The sequence below is a fragment of the Chenopodium album genome, chromosome 2, assembly GCF_948465745.1.
Source record: "Chenopodium album chromosome 2, dcCheAlbu1.1, whole genome shotgun sequence".
Lineage (NCBI taxonomy): Eukaryota > Viridiplantae > Streptophyta > Magnoliopsida > Caryophyllales > Amaranthaceae > Chenopodium > Chenopodium album.
In genome coordinates, this window is record NC_137835.1 from 77,883,444 (window position 1) to 77,902,166 (window position 18,723).

General features: G+C 32.6%; 2 protein-coding genes across 2 annotated transcripts; both read left to right on the forward strand.

Moving 5' to 3' along the window:
- Positions 1-5,841: 5,841 nt before the first annotated feature.
- On the forward strand, positions 5,842-7,496 carry LOC145588651 (uncharacterized protein At5g01610-like). Its single transcript, XM_081645269.1, has 2 exons — positions 5,842-6,027; positions 6,810-7,496. Exons 1-2 carry the CDS (start codon positions 5,923-5,925, stop codon positions 7,242-7,244), a joined length of 540 nt encoding a protein of 179 aa, XP_081501395.1. The 5' UTR covers positions 5,842-5,922; the 3' UTR covers positions 7,245-7,496.
- A 1,627-nt stretch (positions 7,497-9,123) lies between these two features.
- Positions 9,124-15,615, forward strand: LOC145601444 (uncharacterized). The gene is made up of 3 exons (XM_081657470.1): positions 9,124-9,667; positions 13,296-13,415; positions 15,238-15,615. Exons 1-3 carry the CDS (start codon positions 9,439-9,441, stop codon positions 15,390-15,392), a joined length of 504 nt encoding a protein of 167 aa, XP_081513596.1. The 5' UTR covers positions 9,124-9,438; the 3' UTR covers positions 15,393-15,615.
- Positions 15,616-18,723: the final 3,108 nt, after the last annotated feature.

Below are 18,723 nucleotides of genomic sequence, written 5' to 3' on the forward strand. Positions count from 1 at the left end.
AGCAGCAAGGGGAAGGGAAGGGGGCCGGAGACATCGATTCTGGTGGTGGAACGTATAGAGAAGGGGGTCGAAGGTGGCAGGGGTTGCCGCCTGCCGGAGATGGCCTATCACTCAGCTCGCTGGGTTGGGGTTAGGTTTTTTTTATTTTTTTAAAAAATTTTAATTTTTTTTAAGACCTATCACGTGTTGACACGTGTCTGGTAACTTCCTACATTAGGTTGGATGACCAATTGGGGATGATAAAAATTAATAGGGTGCAAAGCTGAGAGTGATAGGAAATAAACTGAAAGTTGAGATTAATATCGGTGGATGGAGCAAAGTTGAGATTAATTGTAGCAATTTTTCCTTAAAAAAAATGAAAAAACCCTAATATTATTGATTCAAGAACTATCTATACAAATAAATTGTGAAAGTCACGGATGTCAAGATCGAGAGATTGGAGAAAACGGTTTAGCCTTTGTATTGGTATTAACGACATATATATCAATTAACTTATACTAAAAGCGAACCTAAGATGACATTTGTCACGATGTCATTAATAATTTCCCCTCCTTTTTGCACTTTTCCTTTTTTTTTTTTTTTTTTTTTACCAAATTTTAATGACTTCCATTTTATAAGCTACAATAATACTTATTTCTATTTTGACAACATATCTAATCCAATCATACTCAATTAATATTTTTTTTAACATATATTCTATATACTATTAATCTTTTAGCTAAGTATACAAACATAGATTTAAAATAAGGTTTTAAATATTAAGGAGTATCAATTTTTTCCTCCAAGCTCCAACATTAATCATTTGACATTAATCGTTATGCAATGTGTTTATTAAAATTAAAATAAAAACCGCTACTACTCACTATAAATACATTTTAAAAAAGTTGATTATGGAATACTAATTATCCTAAAGTAATATAAATCAACTAAATTTTCATTTAATGCCGGTCAAAGTGTGTCAACAAAAATATAAGGACAAATGTATATGAGTTCGTATACGAGTACTAACCTTTTATTTTTTTTTCCCTTTTTTTTTGAAGACATATACGGGTACTAACCTAAGCTTATATTTTCGTTTTCTTATATAAAACCCAATAGTTTCTAAATTTCTATTAATAAATTATTTTTTATAAAATTCAAAACAATAACCTTTACGCATTTGGTATAAAATAAAATTCAAGTTATTTTGTCACAAATATTTTTTTTTGATAAATTGTTAAATTAACAATCATTCTTTATTCCCCTCAAAAATAAAAATAAAAAAATAATTAAAAACCATTCTTTATAATTTTTGTTGTAAAGTTTAATTATAACCGTGCATGGCACGGGACTTAACCTAGTATACATAATACATACAAAACAATACCTAAGTTACCTAAAACCCCTAAAAAGATAAACCTGACAAATATATGATATTAACACATATAAAACCAATGGACTTCTAATATAATTAAATGGCCTATCATCAATGTCAATTTGTCCGCCTAGTGATTATTTCGACCCTGAAGTTGAGCTGTTGAGGTATTGGGATTTGGCCATTTGGGAGTCAATTCCACTAAAGATACTTTAAGGGTTAGAGTGATACTCTTCTCACTACTCTCGAAATGTCTAACTTGTAACTTGATACCTTAGTTTTATCACAAATTAAGATATGAACACACATCCCTTAGCTTTTATATCTTCGATCATGCTTTTTATATGATTCCTTGTGATCTTTAAACATACACGTAGGTTATAGGCTATTAAGAACATAAAGAGAAATTTATTTTCCACATTCTTTTTCACACATGTTCATGTTCTTTAATATAAATTTATGTTCAATCTGCATTATATCTTAATCTCACTTTTGGTGTGAATAAGAAGATTACATGTTGAAAAATAAACATTACTTGTGAGTTTTTTTTTTTTTTTTTTCAATCGGTTCTCATAATTTGTTGCTTTTTATTACTCCATATTAAAGAAAAACTTTATCTTATTAATTGGATGATTGATTATACACTGTATTAATAATTTTGTATATATGTTTGTTCATTTACTCATTAAACATATTAAAATATAAAACATGTAAACAAATGACATGCATGGAAAGGATACAAGACGACGGGAGTAGTAAGTAAGAAAAATGTGATTATTTAATTACCCTCTATCTTAGCAAACCATTATATTGTAGCAATTATAATCCCATAACTTCCTTTGACTACCACATACACAAATCAAATTCTACTTGTCTATTGTCTAAGGTCTGATATCTGAATATATAATCGACTAAAAGAATATATTGTATAAGTATAAACATAGTTCTTATATTATCTTAAGTTAAAATTTGCATAATTATTTTTTGTAATTCAACTTACTCTATTATTTACTTTAGAAACTTGAAAACTCCAATAATTTTGAATAAAATAATCATAGTGATAAATAATTAAATACTATTCTTTCCAAAAAAAAAATAAAATAAAATAAAATAAAAATAAATACTACTCCGTATTTCCATAATACATGATTGAAGATGTTATGCTCATTTTTTTGTATATATGGTCATAAATAAAGTTAACGTTGCAACTAGAAAGCCAAGGAATAAATTAAAAGAGCAATTTATAAAATGAAGTTATTGTACTTGAGTACTTCATAGCTCATACGGATTATTATTTACAAAATGACCTACTTCCTCCATTATAAATTACTCGCAACAAAGGGGTATTATTTGTGAGACATAAAATATTCCTTTGTTGCGAGTAATATGTAACGGGGGAGTATAAGTTTTGAACACACGAATGCATTATTGCTCAAAGTCTCAAACCATAAATCAAGCATTGTATAAAATTTTGTTCATCCCCCTCTGTAACTGAAAAAAAAAACTTTTATTCAATAAGAAATACTTGGTGAGAGAGGTGCTTACTTACCTGTAAGAAATAATGTTGATTCAATAGTATCTCTTTTCCTTACCGATTAATTATTAAAATACTTCTTTTTTTAAATTTATTTTTAGTAATACCCCATTTATAATTGAGAAAAAAAATCTTAGGGTAAAAAAGGAAATAAATAGTGAAGGAGAAGGAGCCAAGGAGGTAATCCTTGATTACTTAGCACCAAAAAGGCATTAAACAAGCCTCTAAGCTAATGCACACTTATTAGGTAAGCAAAATATAGTCAAATCAAAAAAATTGTTGGTAGCAAAGCAATTATGAAAACACAAATTAAATGCCGCACGTTTGAAATGGTCAAATTTACATTAAATTTTCTTGGAGATGACGTTTAGTTTAGTTTTAGTCCTTGGTCATCATTCATAAAACACCTTGCCTTAGTCAATACTTTGTATGAAATTCCAACGATTGGACCTCCAACCTTGGAGGCTCTTAATTGATTTGCTCCACTTTGTTTTGTCGCAATCTTTACTTTGGCTTGTGGCCTTAAGAATTTGTTCTTGCTCTACTACTTTCTTGTGAATTTGGCATTAATTAAGAACTTGATAGTTGATACAATGGTACTATATAGTACTCCGTATATATGATCTTGTCCTTTTTCTTTTTCTTTTTTTTTTGACAAAAGAATTATCAAGAAAAAAACAAACTACAACAGAAAGAAACAAACTAGAATTGAAAAAACAACAACTGTCGTCGCCGAGCGCAACCAGCTAACCAGTGAGCCGGAGAAACCCATGACCGAGGAACCTTACGAATTTGGCATACCAAAAATGACTCTACAACCGCCCTTCTTGTCCTTCTTGAGTATATCTCATTGGTATTTAAAACTTTGGCCGAGTTAAGACCGTGTAACTCCATAGTTAAACAAACCTTTCACCGGGGCGTAAATGTTTGATATAAAAGGTAAATATTATTTTAAGAGTTTTTCTAAGTTATACCCCTAAACTTCTTCATTTTCTAAGCTGTGTCCATGTTTTTTCAAACGTCTAAGTTGTGCCCTCAATCTCACTAATTTTTATTAACAATAACCTTTGACGTTAAAAATAAATTTTTTTTTATTATTATTTTATTTTCTGATTTTTTTTTTATTTTTTTAAGTGTTAAACCAATTAGAATGGGACACGTGTCAAATAAATAATGTCACGACACCATTGTCGGAAATCATATTAGGACAAATCTTAGATATCGTACCAAAGGTATAGAATCTTATATACAGTCAGATGCATGGTATCAGGGTATTTTATACTCAATTTATAATTATTACGGAGTACTTATTAATTATCAATTTATAATTTTTTTTAAAGAACAGTTGATGATGTATTTGTAATTTTGTATCCTTAGGACATGGCCATAGTGCCATACCCAACTTCTTATGATTTTAATCCGTATTTTTTCACATACGTAGTAATTATCATTTATTTCAGAAATTTAAATTCAGTTAAAGATTCATAATCTTACAAAAATTAAATTTAGATTAACGAAAATCAAGTGAATACGAGCATGTTGATCAAAAACTTTGAAGCTCAGCTGCTCAGCCCCTCATTGCACTATGTTGCTGCTGTAAAGACTAACAAGCAAGAAAAGTATTTACTTGACCGGCCCAGTTTATTGGGCTGCGATCTTTTTAGACTTTAGGTTGGCCTGTTACATTCTTGTGTGTTGGGCTGTGCACCTGTCCAAAAAAAAAAATGCAAATTTTGAACATAACAAAAAACATAATTTAAACCGTTAAACTAATCAATATCTTACGTCACTAGAAAATAAAAATTATGTTATGATGATGTGATCACCGGACCTAATCACCTAATGTTTGATAAGATGTCCCAAGGTTCATGATTAGACTTCCACATAGATCATTTATGTTTGAAGTTATGTATAGAACCTTTTCATGACATATGTTAATTTTAAAAAGTTATGTATCCTTAACATCTTAAATACACTAGACTATTGGTGATCAACTCGGGGCCTGTTCAATTCAGCTTAATTTTAATTCAGTTCAGCTCCAATCAGTTCAGTGCAGTTCAATACAGTTTATTTTAGCTCTAATCTGTTCAGTTTAGCTCCTAATTTCTTTCTCTCATAAAATATTCATTTCATCTCAGTTCGGTTCAGTTCAGTCCAGTTCAGTTCAACTCAGCTCCAATTAGTTCAGTTCAGTTTAGCTCACCTCAGCTCAGTAAATGTGAACAGACCCAATGTAAAATAACATTGTTTTATATTATAATTCATCTTATATTGTATAAGTTGCTTTGCTAACTTGATTCTACCGTTAGATCAAGAATTCTAATTTGAAAAATAATATCAGAAACATTGATGGATCAAAAATATTGTTCTTTCCATCATACATTTATTAATTCAATTTCAATTGAAACATATCTTAACAAAAACACAAGTACTCACATACGTAGAGTGAAAATCATTCTCAATGCTCCCAGATACATTATCACATACGCACTCAATTACTTCCAGACTTCTAGTTATTGCTTCATACTTCTATCATAAATCGTTATGTACCATATGATGCTTCAATAAGAGGGACAATGTAAATTGAAAGACTTGCCTTAAAAAAAAAAATTGTAAATTGAAAGACATCCAATATGCAAATAATATGCATAATTAATCATTGATTAAATAAACTCCAACTTTAATAATTAATAAAATTGATCAATACATAATTTCCTCATAATTACAAAAACATTGAGAACGTATATATAGCTGTCAATTTGGAGTATTATGTCAATTCGGCGCATCTTTACTTGTTTTTCCAGCTTAACATATAAAGACATATTTGTCACATGAATACATGATACAACTTTCTTATAATTAGCTTAAATTATAAACTTGTATAATTGGAGAGAGAATAATAATTATTATAGTAGAAGCTTCATTATTACTACATTACACTAATAACATAGTTTCCCATTTTATTGCCTTTTTATTCATTCTTCATAATAGGGAAATGAAAAGAGAGAAAATAGATTAGAAGGAAGAGAAAAAAATGGAGAAAGCATTAACAAAAGTTGGGAGCTTGAAAGTTGGGAGTATTTGGATCTCTAAGAAGACCAAAGAAGAATTATCTACCGTTACTTATGATCTCTCATCGGTATGTTTTTCATCTACCGTTCTTTTTATCCTTTTCTCTTTCCTCATGTAAACATTTGGTTTAATATTTTTTAGTTAGTTATGTTCTACTCGGTTTACCTTTTGGGTTAATCCGAATTTAGGATCAGTTTTGGACTTTTGGATAGTTAGGTTCCAGTCCTTCCCAATTGTTGTACTGATTGGTTTTAATATTTTGTCGTCGTATGCTTTCATGTAGGCTAGTTAGTTCACTATTTGACGCTACCTGTTTATTTTTAGATAGATTTACTTTTTTAGCTAGTTTAGTTGATAAGGTTTAATTAGCTTTTGAAGCGTTATATGGTAATCAAGATTTAGGATCTAATCTCATCTATGTAAGTAATGTTGTTACATTCATTTATAGCTTTCAACAAAAAAGTAAAAGACCATACACATTTATTTTAGATTTAGATCAAGATAGCATCTATCTTTATGTGCTTCATATATGTTTTCATTGATGCTAGGCCGTTGGGGTGCAAAAGCTTATTTTGAGCACATTCCATGAACATTATTGTATCGTCGATTTTACATGTATTTTGTAAATTATTTCAAAATATTATAATTTTAACGGGGCATCTCATGAATAATTACTCTGTAACTTATACGCGTGATCATAATGAACATGTGCATTTAAAAATTCTCGCTTTGGTGCCGTACAATAATTTTACTAATTTCATCGCGGTACATAATTTATGTTTAATTTTGTTCTAATTTAGAAACCTTGGTGTTACTTCACACCTAACAAAAAGTTATCTTCAAATGTAGTCTATTTCAAGTACAATTGAAGGCAAAGCAAAATGGGTATTCAACAAGTTAAAGGGAAAGACTCAAAAACCCTTACCGGATCTCCTTCGAGAGTACAACCTTCCGGCGGGACTCTTTCCTCAGAACATCATATGCTACGAGTTTGATGAATCGAGATCGAAGCTCATCGTGTACATGTCCTCCCCTTGTGAGGTATGCTTTAAGGACTCGAGCATCATGAGGTACGCTAATCGTGTTAAGGGCACGTTATCGAAAGGAAAGCTTACGGGAGTTGAAGGTATGAAGACCAAAGTGTTAGTGTGGGTTAAAGTGACTAGCATCAATGTTGAAAGTTCAAAGTCTGATAAGGTTTTGTTTACTGCTAGTGTTAAGAAATATAGGCCTAAAGATGCTTATGAATTTGCTCGTGATGCTGTTAAAGTGGAAGAATTTTGATGCATAATGTACTTTGTGTATATTAGTTCTTGTTAGTCTTATGTGTGTTATTGTGTACCAATCAAACAAAAATTGTAACTTATTACTCTAAGAGAAAAAAAAAATGAAAGATTTGCAAGCTTGTACTAGTTTTTAATATAAAATATTTAATTTTACTCGTGTTCAGATAAAGGTAGGTGTATTCAACGACATTTTGGAATTATTTTGGAATTTTAATGTAAGCCAGGAACACTATAAGAAGATTCTATGTGATTTTAAGTCGATCATCAAATTTTATGTAATTTAACATTGACTTGAAATTGACTAAACCCTACTTGATTTGAAAATGAAAAGGGTTGAATTAATCTGACAACCAAAGCATGACTTAAATTCACATTACACCATGTTGTGCTTATGTGCACTTGCAATTTCACTTATTTTGACCTCGCTTTACTGTGTTTAATTTTTTAGAAAAGAAAAATGAATCATGTCCAACCAAGTACCCAAAAGGCCAAGATAGAAGTGTCAATTCAGGTATTCAGATTCTAGATCGGGTTCGATGATGTCGGGCTGGACAATTTTCAAAATTAACCATAATAAATTAGGAAAATTTGTATATATTAAGTCAACTTTTTGACCGTCCGCTTTTATTACGTCAACCTTTTGATTATTTCTGAACACGTCAACCTTGTACTAGCATTAATTATTATTGTTAAAATAAAAAACGACTTGCAAAAACAGGTTAATTGCTTACATGGAGGTAAAAAAGGCTAATCTTTTTCCATTTTCCCATTTTCAATCCTATATACTTAATTACTTACTATCCCACCTTCTTCCTTGTTCTTCTTCCCCATTTTTCCTCTTTCAATTCTTACTTCATCTTCTCCACTCTTCCTCTTCATTCCCAAGAAATTTAACTCTTCAATTGTTCAATTCTTGTATTTGCTATCGCCAATCAGAAATTTACAAGAACCATATATAGTCAAACTAGTTTGAAGGTAGAGAATTACTTTGATCACAAAACCTCTTTGTATGGACAAATAGTGCTTGTATTTGATGTTAATCCCCTTATATCAATATGAATAGACAATCCACATACTTAAAATTGCTCCAAAGTGAATGCTATTGAAGACCCCTAATTTAATTGAGAGTATTAGAGTGTGATTTAAAGAGGATGATGAGAAAAGAGGTGGTGGGTTGGTCGTGGGGTGGCTGAGGTGGTTTTTAGGCAACGATAGTGGGGTTTGCTAGTGTGAGCGTGTGCGGATATGAGTGAGCAGCGATGATGGTGGGTCGTGGGTTTGATAGGAAGAGGAAGGAATAATGGAGTATGTTTAACGGAGTTGGAAAATGAAGATTAAAGGAAGTGTGGATAATAAGGGAGATCGTGAGTTTGCAACTTTGCATAAGAGTAGGAGTAGAGTTAATTAGTTGGCATTATTAAATGCTAACTCATTTTTTTTTTGTTTAAAAATGCTGATTTAATTTTTTTTATTTCAAATTTTAGAAATTATTAAGGGCTTATCCGGTCACCAGTAAAAAAAGGTAATAAAAATTAATACTATTACAAGCTTGACGCATTTAGAAATAATCAAAAGGCTGACATAATAAAAGCAGATGGCCAAAAGGTTGTCTTAATAATTATAAATTATTGTATCCACGCTAGCCAAAAGCTAAATCAATATTTTTTAAGTCGATTTTAAATTGGATGGTCGGGTTGGTGTGGCTTTGACACCTCTAGGCCAAAATGGTAACATGTGGTATTGTGCTTACCCCATGGCCATACTCGTAACATGCCGTGATTTTTTCACGATGGTTCGTGCCATACCCTGGGCCAGCCCAACCATTGCCACCTTTATCCACTAGCCCTACCAAACACTAAAATTCTGCAACAAAATCTCTGCACCGAATCAAAAATGGTAAGGTTGTGTTTGGGAAGATAGATTTCATTTCAAATGCATCATTTGAATTATTGAATTTGAGTATTTTAAATGACATGGTTTACCTTGTCATATGAAATCCTTACCTTCATGGGTTATTACTTGATAGTTGTATAATTTGGGCAAATTCCTCAAATTCTTGGACATCCAAACACTATAATTGTCTCAATTCCGGAATTTCAAATGAAATTCTAGAATCCAAACACACCATTGAAAATCCCAAATCCCAAGAACAACGGTATCAGAGAAGTGGAAACTGTAGAATACCCAATCAAATGAGCAAAAACAATGGCGAAAAAGAAGAGAATGATAATCAAAATTTGAGGCCAAGATTCTTTGACAAGAAAGCTAAGAACTTGTGCTGGGCTAAAGCTGCTCTTGTCCCAGGCCGTCATCCCGACCGTTGGAGGAAGGATGTTGCCGGCAACATCGTTTGCAAGCGTTTCTGCAATTGTTCTGGTTGTCTTTGCTTTGAGTATGATCATATTGTTCCTTTCTCCAAAGGTCATTTCTCCTCTCAAAAATTCATTTTTCTTACTGGGTTTTGTCTGATTTTTGTTGGGTATTTCTTTAATTTGTAATAAATTTATTTATATGCTCTTGGATTTCTCTTGTATGTTATTGGATTTTGTGTGATTTTTGTATGCTGAATCTTAGGTTTTGTGCTTTGAGTGATCTATGCTGAAATTTTGATAATTTCATTGTAATTTTAATGGGTTTTGTGTGATTTTTATTGGCTTTTGTGCCCCAAAAAGTAGATTTGATGTGAGTTTGAAGAAAAGGGTAGCTTTAGGGATGGAGATGAATGGTGCAAGTTGGGTATTTGATTATTAGTTGATTGAGATTTTGTGTTGTGATTAAGAGTGAGTGATGGGCAAAAATTTTGGGATATCTGTATGTTTCAACTTGTATCTTGTAGCAAATTGAGATTTAGTATCCTGCATTGAAAGTGATGAGTGGTGTATTTGTGTGATGTATGACCAATATCTTCTCGTATATTATAGCTTCGCTTGGGTGACTTTTTAGGTGGAAGTTAATGATGTGAATGACCAAGGATGACAATGTCAGGTTTAGAATTGAGGCTGCTTGCATGGTGTAAAGTTTGGGAGAAAAAAAAAATTATAAGCTGAATTGCTTTGGAAAATTTTGGATTGGCACCGAAAGGAGGCCAACAAATGGAGTTGTTTGGCCACTTAATGAGTTTGGAGAAGTGTAAATGTTATCATTAGCTTATCTGGATTAAGTATTACTTTGTTTTTTTTTTTTTAAATATTGCAAGTTTGCAATTGATTGTTGATGATTGACAGACAAAATAGACTTTACCTGACTACGAAGTATGTAGGCACTTAGCGCTAAGTGTTGAAGTTATCATATTATTCTGTACTCTAAGCTAAGCTTGGGAAATTGTCAGTTCTAGGTCAATTTAACATGGATTTATCAACCCAAGTGGAGCACATTTTGCGGCAACTAGAAAAGCGTTGTTGCCTTGTGGGAATCAAGTTATGATTTGATATAGTGAGACTGATTGATTGTTTAGGTTGCCTCTTTGTAGTTTTGGTGGCATCTATCTTAAAGATCAACATTATCCTTCACGGTGTCTAAAAGTTGATAAGGGGCCTGATTATATCAGTTCTATATCGCCGCCTTCTCACATTTTTTTGTAGTTACACCAAATTTATACACACTTAATGCTATAAGCTGGGATATGAACTGGTACTCGTTTGCTGATGGTTATACATTTGGCAATGGAACTTCCCTTGCATGTTTCTTTAAATGGCGTCTGAAAAAAATAAAATGATAACTCCCTCAGTTTCACAATCAGCTTTACATTTGCTTTTACAGTCTTCAAGACATGTTTTATAGTAGTGATGTGTGTTTGAGCTCCATCAGGCATTGAAATGATGAAGTCTGGTGTTACTCTTCAAATATTCTCTGCAACTAGGTTCTAAGAAAAATGCAGCACCTAGAGTACATAAAGCGTGTGGGGTGCCTAATACATGTAATACTTATGCACCCTTGGGGCAAGTAGGAAACGCATTTAGAGAACTTGGTGTAGACGCATGACAAAATGATTTGCAATAGCACGAGATGTGTACCTGTGAAGCTGTTAAATGATTGTTTATAAATTGTTTGAAATGGAACGTTTTGTAGATCCTTTAGGCATGTTGAGTGGTTAAGTGACAAATTCCTGGGGCAGGCTTAAAATCAAACTTGAAGGCCTTTAACAGAGTTAAAACAGTAATCACATTTGTGAGAGATCCTTTAGGCCTGTAGAGTGTCTGAGTGGTGAATTTCTAGGCTAGGCTTAAAATCAAACTTCAAGGCCTCAAACAGAGTTGAAAACTTGAAATAGTAATCACCTTTTTTGCTGTATATCCTTTAGGCCTGCAGAGTGACTGAGTGATGAATTGTTGGGGCAGTTTTGAAATCTAACTTCAAGGCCTCTAACAGAGTTGAAATTTTAATCACTTTTTTTTTTGCGGTATATCCTTTAGGCCTGCAAAGTAGCTGAGTAGTGCATTGCTGGGAATTTTTTTAATTTTACTTCAAGGCCTTAAACAGAGTGGATAACTTGATATAGTAATCACCTTTTTGCTCATAGACAATGCCTGTTGGCCCTTTCATCTGGCAGTTAAAAGCCAATCCTGAATTCCTGATTGCTTATTGGAATTGCCCATGGGTACTAATAGCATTTCCGCCTTAGTCCCGTTAAAACTTTACATTGAGAGTCGAATATTGCAGATCTCTTCCAAGTTATATGGGTATTAGCTAAACATCTGGTAGGAGTGACTTACATACTTGAGACCTTGACTTGATTCAAATAACCTGGTTTGGAAGCTCACATCAATGTAGAAGCCCCGCAAGTTCCTCCATAGCAGGAAATTGTATGGCAAATTCAAGGTGTGACTTCCATCTTCCAAAGCCTCATTAGTTGTGGCAGCTTTCCATTACTAAGTGATATGAGTGTATTACATATGTTAGATATTTTCATGCTCTTTTGCCTTGTATCCCTAGAACTTTCCTATTATGATTGGAACAATAGGTTGGAACTTGGAAGTGAATAAATTTTTGGTTGAATTAATTGAATTAACCATTTTTTCTGTTATATTTTTCCTCCTTTTTTGGCAATTTGTTGTTGATGTCTTTTAACCATGGTGGCTGCTTTTTACTTAAAACCCTGCTGAGGACTATATTAGGGTTCTTTGAAGTCTCTTAATCGATGATGTATCATTGCAACTTAATTTAGTGGTTAAAATTTCAAAAACATCCAAGACACGTGCTTTTGTCTTTGAGGGCTCGCAAGTCAATTGACGTTTGTTTTAACCTAATATTAAAAAATTTGTTTTTAATCTTGTTTGATTGTTTTTATCTTTTTAACCTCAATTTTGTGTGGTTTTAATTTGAAAATGAATCAAAAACACTAGCTATTTTAGAGGAGAGCTCACTTTGACCTCATTTTTACACGGTTTAAAGAATTTGCTTTATTCTTGTTTCTTTGACTTTTGATCATATTTTAGACTGTAAATTTCTGTTTAATTTTTTTCCCAGTTATGAACTGTCTGAGGCATATGGGATGCACTGCTGAAATGTTGTGCATGCTCTTTTGCACTGAATGGGTTATTTGAGCATCTGGATGTGTGTGAAATCTAAAGAAGTAATCGACTATCTTTAAGTTTTTTTGGAGGGAGATGTAATAGAGTTTATTAGAGTTACATTTAACTGCCAAAACATTATCCACTTTCCTTTCCTTTTGTGAAGATGAAAGCATCATGAAACAAGGGAACATGTTAGGATATACAAGTATTTTCCAATTCCCTTCCTCTGCCTCGCTCAAATTACTTTAATTCCTTCGCCTCTTCTTAAAATCATTTCCACCCTGAATGAAGCATCCAAATATAAAGATTTTTTCATCAGACATGATACCTGAAACCGATTGGGCACCTGAAAGGACAAATAAAGAATATTTATAAAGTTTTGTCTAATTTCACCCTTAATTTTCCTTTGCATGGTGAGCATTTGCATTTGATATAAAGTTTGGTATGTTGGATTTGCCTTCTTATACAATGTCATAACTAAGTGACAAATTTTTACATTTCAAGGGATGCTTGAACATTGGAAACTGTCATTGTAGGAGGTGAGTCCACAATGGACAATTGTCAGATCCTTCAGACTAGGGTCAACCGATACAAATCTGACAAAGAAATGGATCCCAAAATACTGAGAGGCTATTCCTGTGATTTGAAGTTTACTGGTATGTTTCCCTGCATTGCTATTACTCCGTATTTTTTTTAAAATTATTTTATGTTACCAATGTTCCATATTTGCACTTGATAGAAAATTGTATATAGACATTGAGCATGTTTCGTTATTGGTACTTTTGAGGACAAGACTGAAGAATGAATACGTTGATTCTCTGAGATAATTATAAATGCATTTTATTAAACATACAGCACTCGTCACTTGGATATTTGACATGTGGGGACTTAGAATTGAAAGCTATACTTTGATCCTCCCCAACTTCTTTCCACATGCACCCTCCACAATGGTTTATGCTCATTGTTCAGATATTTAGCCCATCATCTTTCTTTGAACCTACTAAATGCATATTGGCAAATCTATTGTAATAGAGCCTTGGGATTTGCTCTTAGTTTGCATTATGAGAACTCTCAAAAAGAAGTGTAATTTAAGCAGATAATTTAATTCATGTCCTTTCTCTAGAATGCACAAAACAAGATATGCCTAGGTTAAAAATCTAGTAGCAAAAATGACAAGCACACAATGATGGGAAGGGTATCTAACTTGGTCCGATCATTATTTACGCTCAAGAAAGTATAAGCACACATAGTCAATGTGAGCTTTATGGATTTTTGTCTCTAGATTTTAACTTAGATATATCTTGTTTCTTCATCTTTGAGAATGTACATGAATTGAGCATTGTTCTTGGTGGAGGGGAAAGGCAGGCCCGTAGTTTACAAAATCCAAAGAGTAGTGGGGATACCAACCACTTTTGTAAGCGGCTGGCCACCCATAGTGGCCACTATGCATATGTGCTGCCACTTGAGGAAAAAGGATCAAATCTCCGGGAATCCGATGATAAAAAACGGAGACATAGGAGTACTTAGGACCGCCCTTATAGTTACATCTTCCCCTATCTAATTGATAGTGGGGGGGTGGGGGGGGAAGGGTAAGTGTGTGGTTCCTTTATAGAGATAGAGGTGCCTTACCAATAAGGATAGGTGGGTTGACCATCACCACCGTAGCTAAGAACAGGGCCTTCTTAGGGAGACAAATTGGGATTTTATCATGTGGAGCTATATGGCCTTGGTTCACATAATTACTATGTATAAATAATAAACCATAATCCTCGCTTTATATTTTCTATGTTCATATGCAATTTAATTATTAAAAAAAAAAAAAAAAAAAGTGGCAATTTATAAGCATTACTCCCACCACAGGCTAGCATGGACATTCATATCCACATCAAAACCCTCTAAATGCATGAGTTGGTCTCAAAATTCTCCATTTCTCATTAGTGTAAATCTTCACTGTTCCTAGAAGCATAGTGATAAAGAAAAACAATTAAACAACAGCTAAATTGTGGCAAAACTACAACAAATGAACTATATAAAATATGGAAGGGACTATTGTTGAACAAATAGAAGTAGGGGTTTTAAATAAAAAGGAAAGGGAAAAATGTGGAAAGGGAGAGGGTTTGAGCACAAAGAGTTATACTTGTACCTTCCTCATTGCCTCATTATCTATGTATTTTTATAGCCCATCTAGGAAGTGTGTTGTATTAGATGAAATGTCCATTTTCTTTTCCCTCTTTGGGTTGGGAGTATTGTAGATTTAAATTCTGCAAAGATGCATGAGCTATGGATTATGATGTGGCTGTATGTCATTCCTTCGTGACTTTTGTAGGCAGTTTTAAAAGGAACGTTTCCTGCTTATATTATCTCGGCTAAATTGCTTGTGCTGTATTCTTTAGTAATTTTTGCCAAAAATTTTAAGTGATAAATGCATGCTAAACGTTTGCAATTGTTTATTGAGCTTTGGAGAAAATCTTTTTGCAGACAAAGAACTTGATATAGTTGAGATGGCTGTGTATGGGGACGTGATGCGGCCAGGGAACCAATGCCGTTGCAGGTCTATTGCTGAAATGCTTGGAACTTTCAAGGCCAAAGATCACATGGCGCCTTGCAAGTTGCCATACGTTGAAGAATCATGATGTTTTATACCAAATACATTCATGTTCTGGAGATTGCCAATGCCGTCAAATTGTAGAACATAGGCAACTTAGCATCTTCATGACAAACATAAACTTTGTGGAACTGATTATAATTGATTATTGAACATTGAAAACAGGATTTTAAAACACTGGAATTGCAAATTAGTTTGTGTCGTTGGATTTTGTTCATTATTCTTGCAATAGATTGCTGAAATTTGTGTTACATTTGTGGAAAGAGTGTTGTTACATTTGCCTACCAGGTACTCATGGCTTCAAGATGTTTCTGGGATAATGACGATTTTTCACGATTGTTAACTTGCACGGCGTAAATTTAGAATAAACCTTGTATGAAATCGTACATATAACTTGATTTTTACGTGAGCAAATATCAAAACACTCAGAATAGTTCCGACCTTAAAATTCATTGGTTTTCAAGGCAAATCAAACTACCTAGGATTTTATTCTGTTCCTTGTTATGTCAAAACTGGTAATAAACACTGCTTTTAATCAAATTGTGAATGAAGTATATTAGCATATCAAGCTTCAATTGTTCTACATTCTGTGCATATGACCTATTTCTCATTTCCTCGTCATTTTAGATGTATCGGGTTTAATTTAATTTAATGGATCGAGTTTGAATTGTGTGTAACATCATATCCTTTCTACTCCCTCTGTGTTTTTCTAAGTGTTTTACTTTCCGTTTTCGGCCGTATTTTTTTTTAAGTGTTACACTTCTTTTTTTTTTGGCAAAAAGGTACATTAAGGCCCTATTTGATTCATCTTAATTTTGCTGAACTGAAATTATTTTTACTGAACTGAACTTATTTTTACTGAACTGAAATTATTTTTACTGAACTTAAATTATTTTTACTGAATTGAAATTATTTTTTACTGATTTTCTATTATAATTCTTCTTTAAGAAAACTGAATTTTACTGAACTGAACTTATTTTTACTTAACTGAAATTATTTTTACTAAACTGAATTTATTTTTACTGAACTGAAATTATTTTTACTTAATATTATTTTTTTAAAGTGAATCAAACAGGGCCTAAAATATTATATCTCTCTCCTCTCATAGTCCTCATCCAAACCCACTAATACTTTTTTGTTATATCTTTCCTCATACATTCATTACTTTTCAATAAACTATTAATCCCACTATCTTTCTTTTGTAATTTTTTAATAATCCAACTACCCCATTTACCTCTTATTTTATTTAAGTCGATTAAATTGCCTAAAACCATGTGCCGGTTAAAGTGTAACACTTAAAAAAAAACACGGATGGAGTAATTATATTTTGAACCACCAAATTAAAGATTTCAACATATGTCTATCATTTTTAGTAAACTGAATTTGTAACATGCTTACATACCTACATTGGCTACATAAACCTGAAATGAAATACTACCTCCGATTTTTTTTTAGTTGCAACGTTGGGGTATTATTTGTAAGATATAAAATATTCTAAAGTTGCAATTAAATAAAATCGGAGGAAGTATTTTTTTTTTAATAGACAAACCCAACCAACTTGGTAATGCATGGTTGGTGCACCCGAAAAGAACATAAGGTATATTTAAAAGAACATGGGCAAAAAAAGAACATTATATATATTTATAAAGAACGTGAGCATAATATGTTCTTTAAGTTTGATGATTATGTTCTTTGAGTTTGAACTATATGTTCTTTATATTATACAATATGTTCTTTATATTATACAATATATTTTTTAATGTATGTACATTTAAAAAAAAAAAAAAAAATCAATCACTCGAGTAACCAGAAAAAAGAACATGTTCTTTAATGTATTATCATGTTCTTTTTGTAAAGACTTTATGTTCTTTGGCTAGACGTGATCAAAGTTAGAACGGCCCGACTCGATTTTGGACGGGTTTTGGGCAGAATTTTTTCGCCTCCAAAATCGGGTCGGACCCGGCCCTTAAATTTAATTTATTGGGCGGGTTTGGGAATGCGTTTTATGCATTTTAGTTGATTTTTTTACTCGACCCGAAAAGCCCGCATGGCCGGACAATTTTGGGCACAAAAACTTCAGCCCAAAATTTGGCCCGACCCGAGAAGTGAGCTGATTTTTTAACCTTGGCCCGGCCCACCCAATGATCACCTACATCTTTGTTAAACACGAACATGTTCTTTTTTGTCAAATATAATGTTCTTTTTCAAACACGTTCAACACCTAAATAACCATGAAAAATAACATGTTCTTTTTGTAAAGACTTTATGTTCTTTGTAATGTCATGTTCTTGTCAAACACAAATATGTTCTTTTGTCAAACATAGGTATGTTATTTTTCTAACACTAGCATGTTCTTTTTTTTTGCCCATGTTCTTTAAAATATGTCTAATGTTCTTTCCGGGTGCACCATGCGCATGGTGCACCCGGGTGCACTATACTATTTTCACCAACTTGGTAATAATTTTTTTTCTTGATTTTCTTATTTATTTATTTTTATAATTTATATCATTAAGGTGCCATAGTAAGCTCCGTGATCTAAGCTGCAAAAATGACAAAAAGAAGAATGTATAGTAAAAATTGATGTAGACAAGAAAAACGACACAACTTCAAACTTCAGGGTTGTCTCTAGTCACACTTGATATTTCTCCCTACTTGTCCTTCTATTTCACCCAATTACCCATTTTATAAGGCATAAGGACGAATTTACGGGTAATTACCGTAATTTCATGTTTCTCTTGGAGAATTTATATTACGATTCAAATTGACGTACATTTGTAATTGAACCATTTCTTGGAGAATTTGCGTAATACTTACAATTCAAACCACGGAGGACTATCTACATTCAGCAAGATATAGAATCAAAATATTGGAAATTTTTTTTTTCTAATTCGATGTAAAGAAAAACACAAAAGACAATGATGTAAACGGGATTTAATCTCAACTCTTAAACACCACCCCAAAACTTTAACCAACAAATTTCGACATAACCATCCTATCCTAATCGTATAGTGCATGGCCTACACACATGCATTTACAAGCAAAAGGCATACGCACCACTCGTGTCGATTTTAACCTCTTAAGCACGTACTTACTCCATATAAATCAATCTAGGTTCTCTATGACTACAAGCATATACTCCGATCCGTACAATTTATTATTAAATGTTACTCCGTAGTAAAAAGAGTTTTTATGGAAAAAAAAAATCCTACAAAGATCAAAAGAAGTTGTCACGGGATCAACGTCATATTAATAGGGGGAGCAATGGAGCATTGTACTTTCAAACATCTAGAACACATGACATAGCTATAAATGCATAAATAATTAAATAAATGATCCAATTGACCTAAAAAATCTAGTAT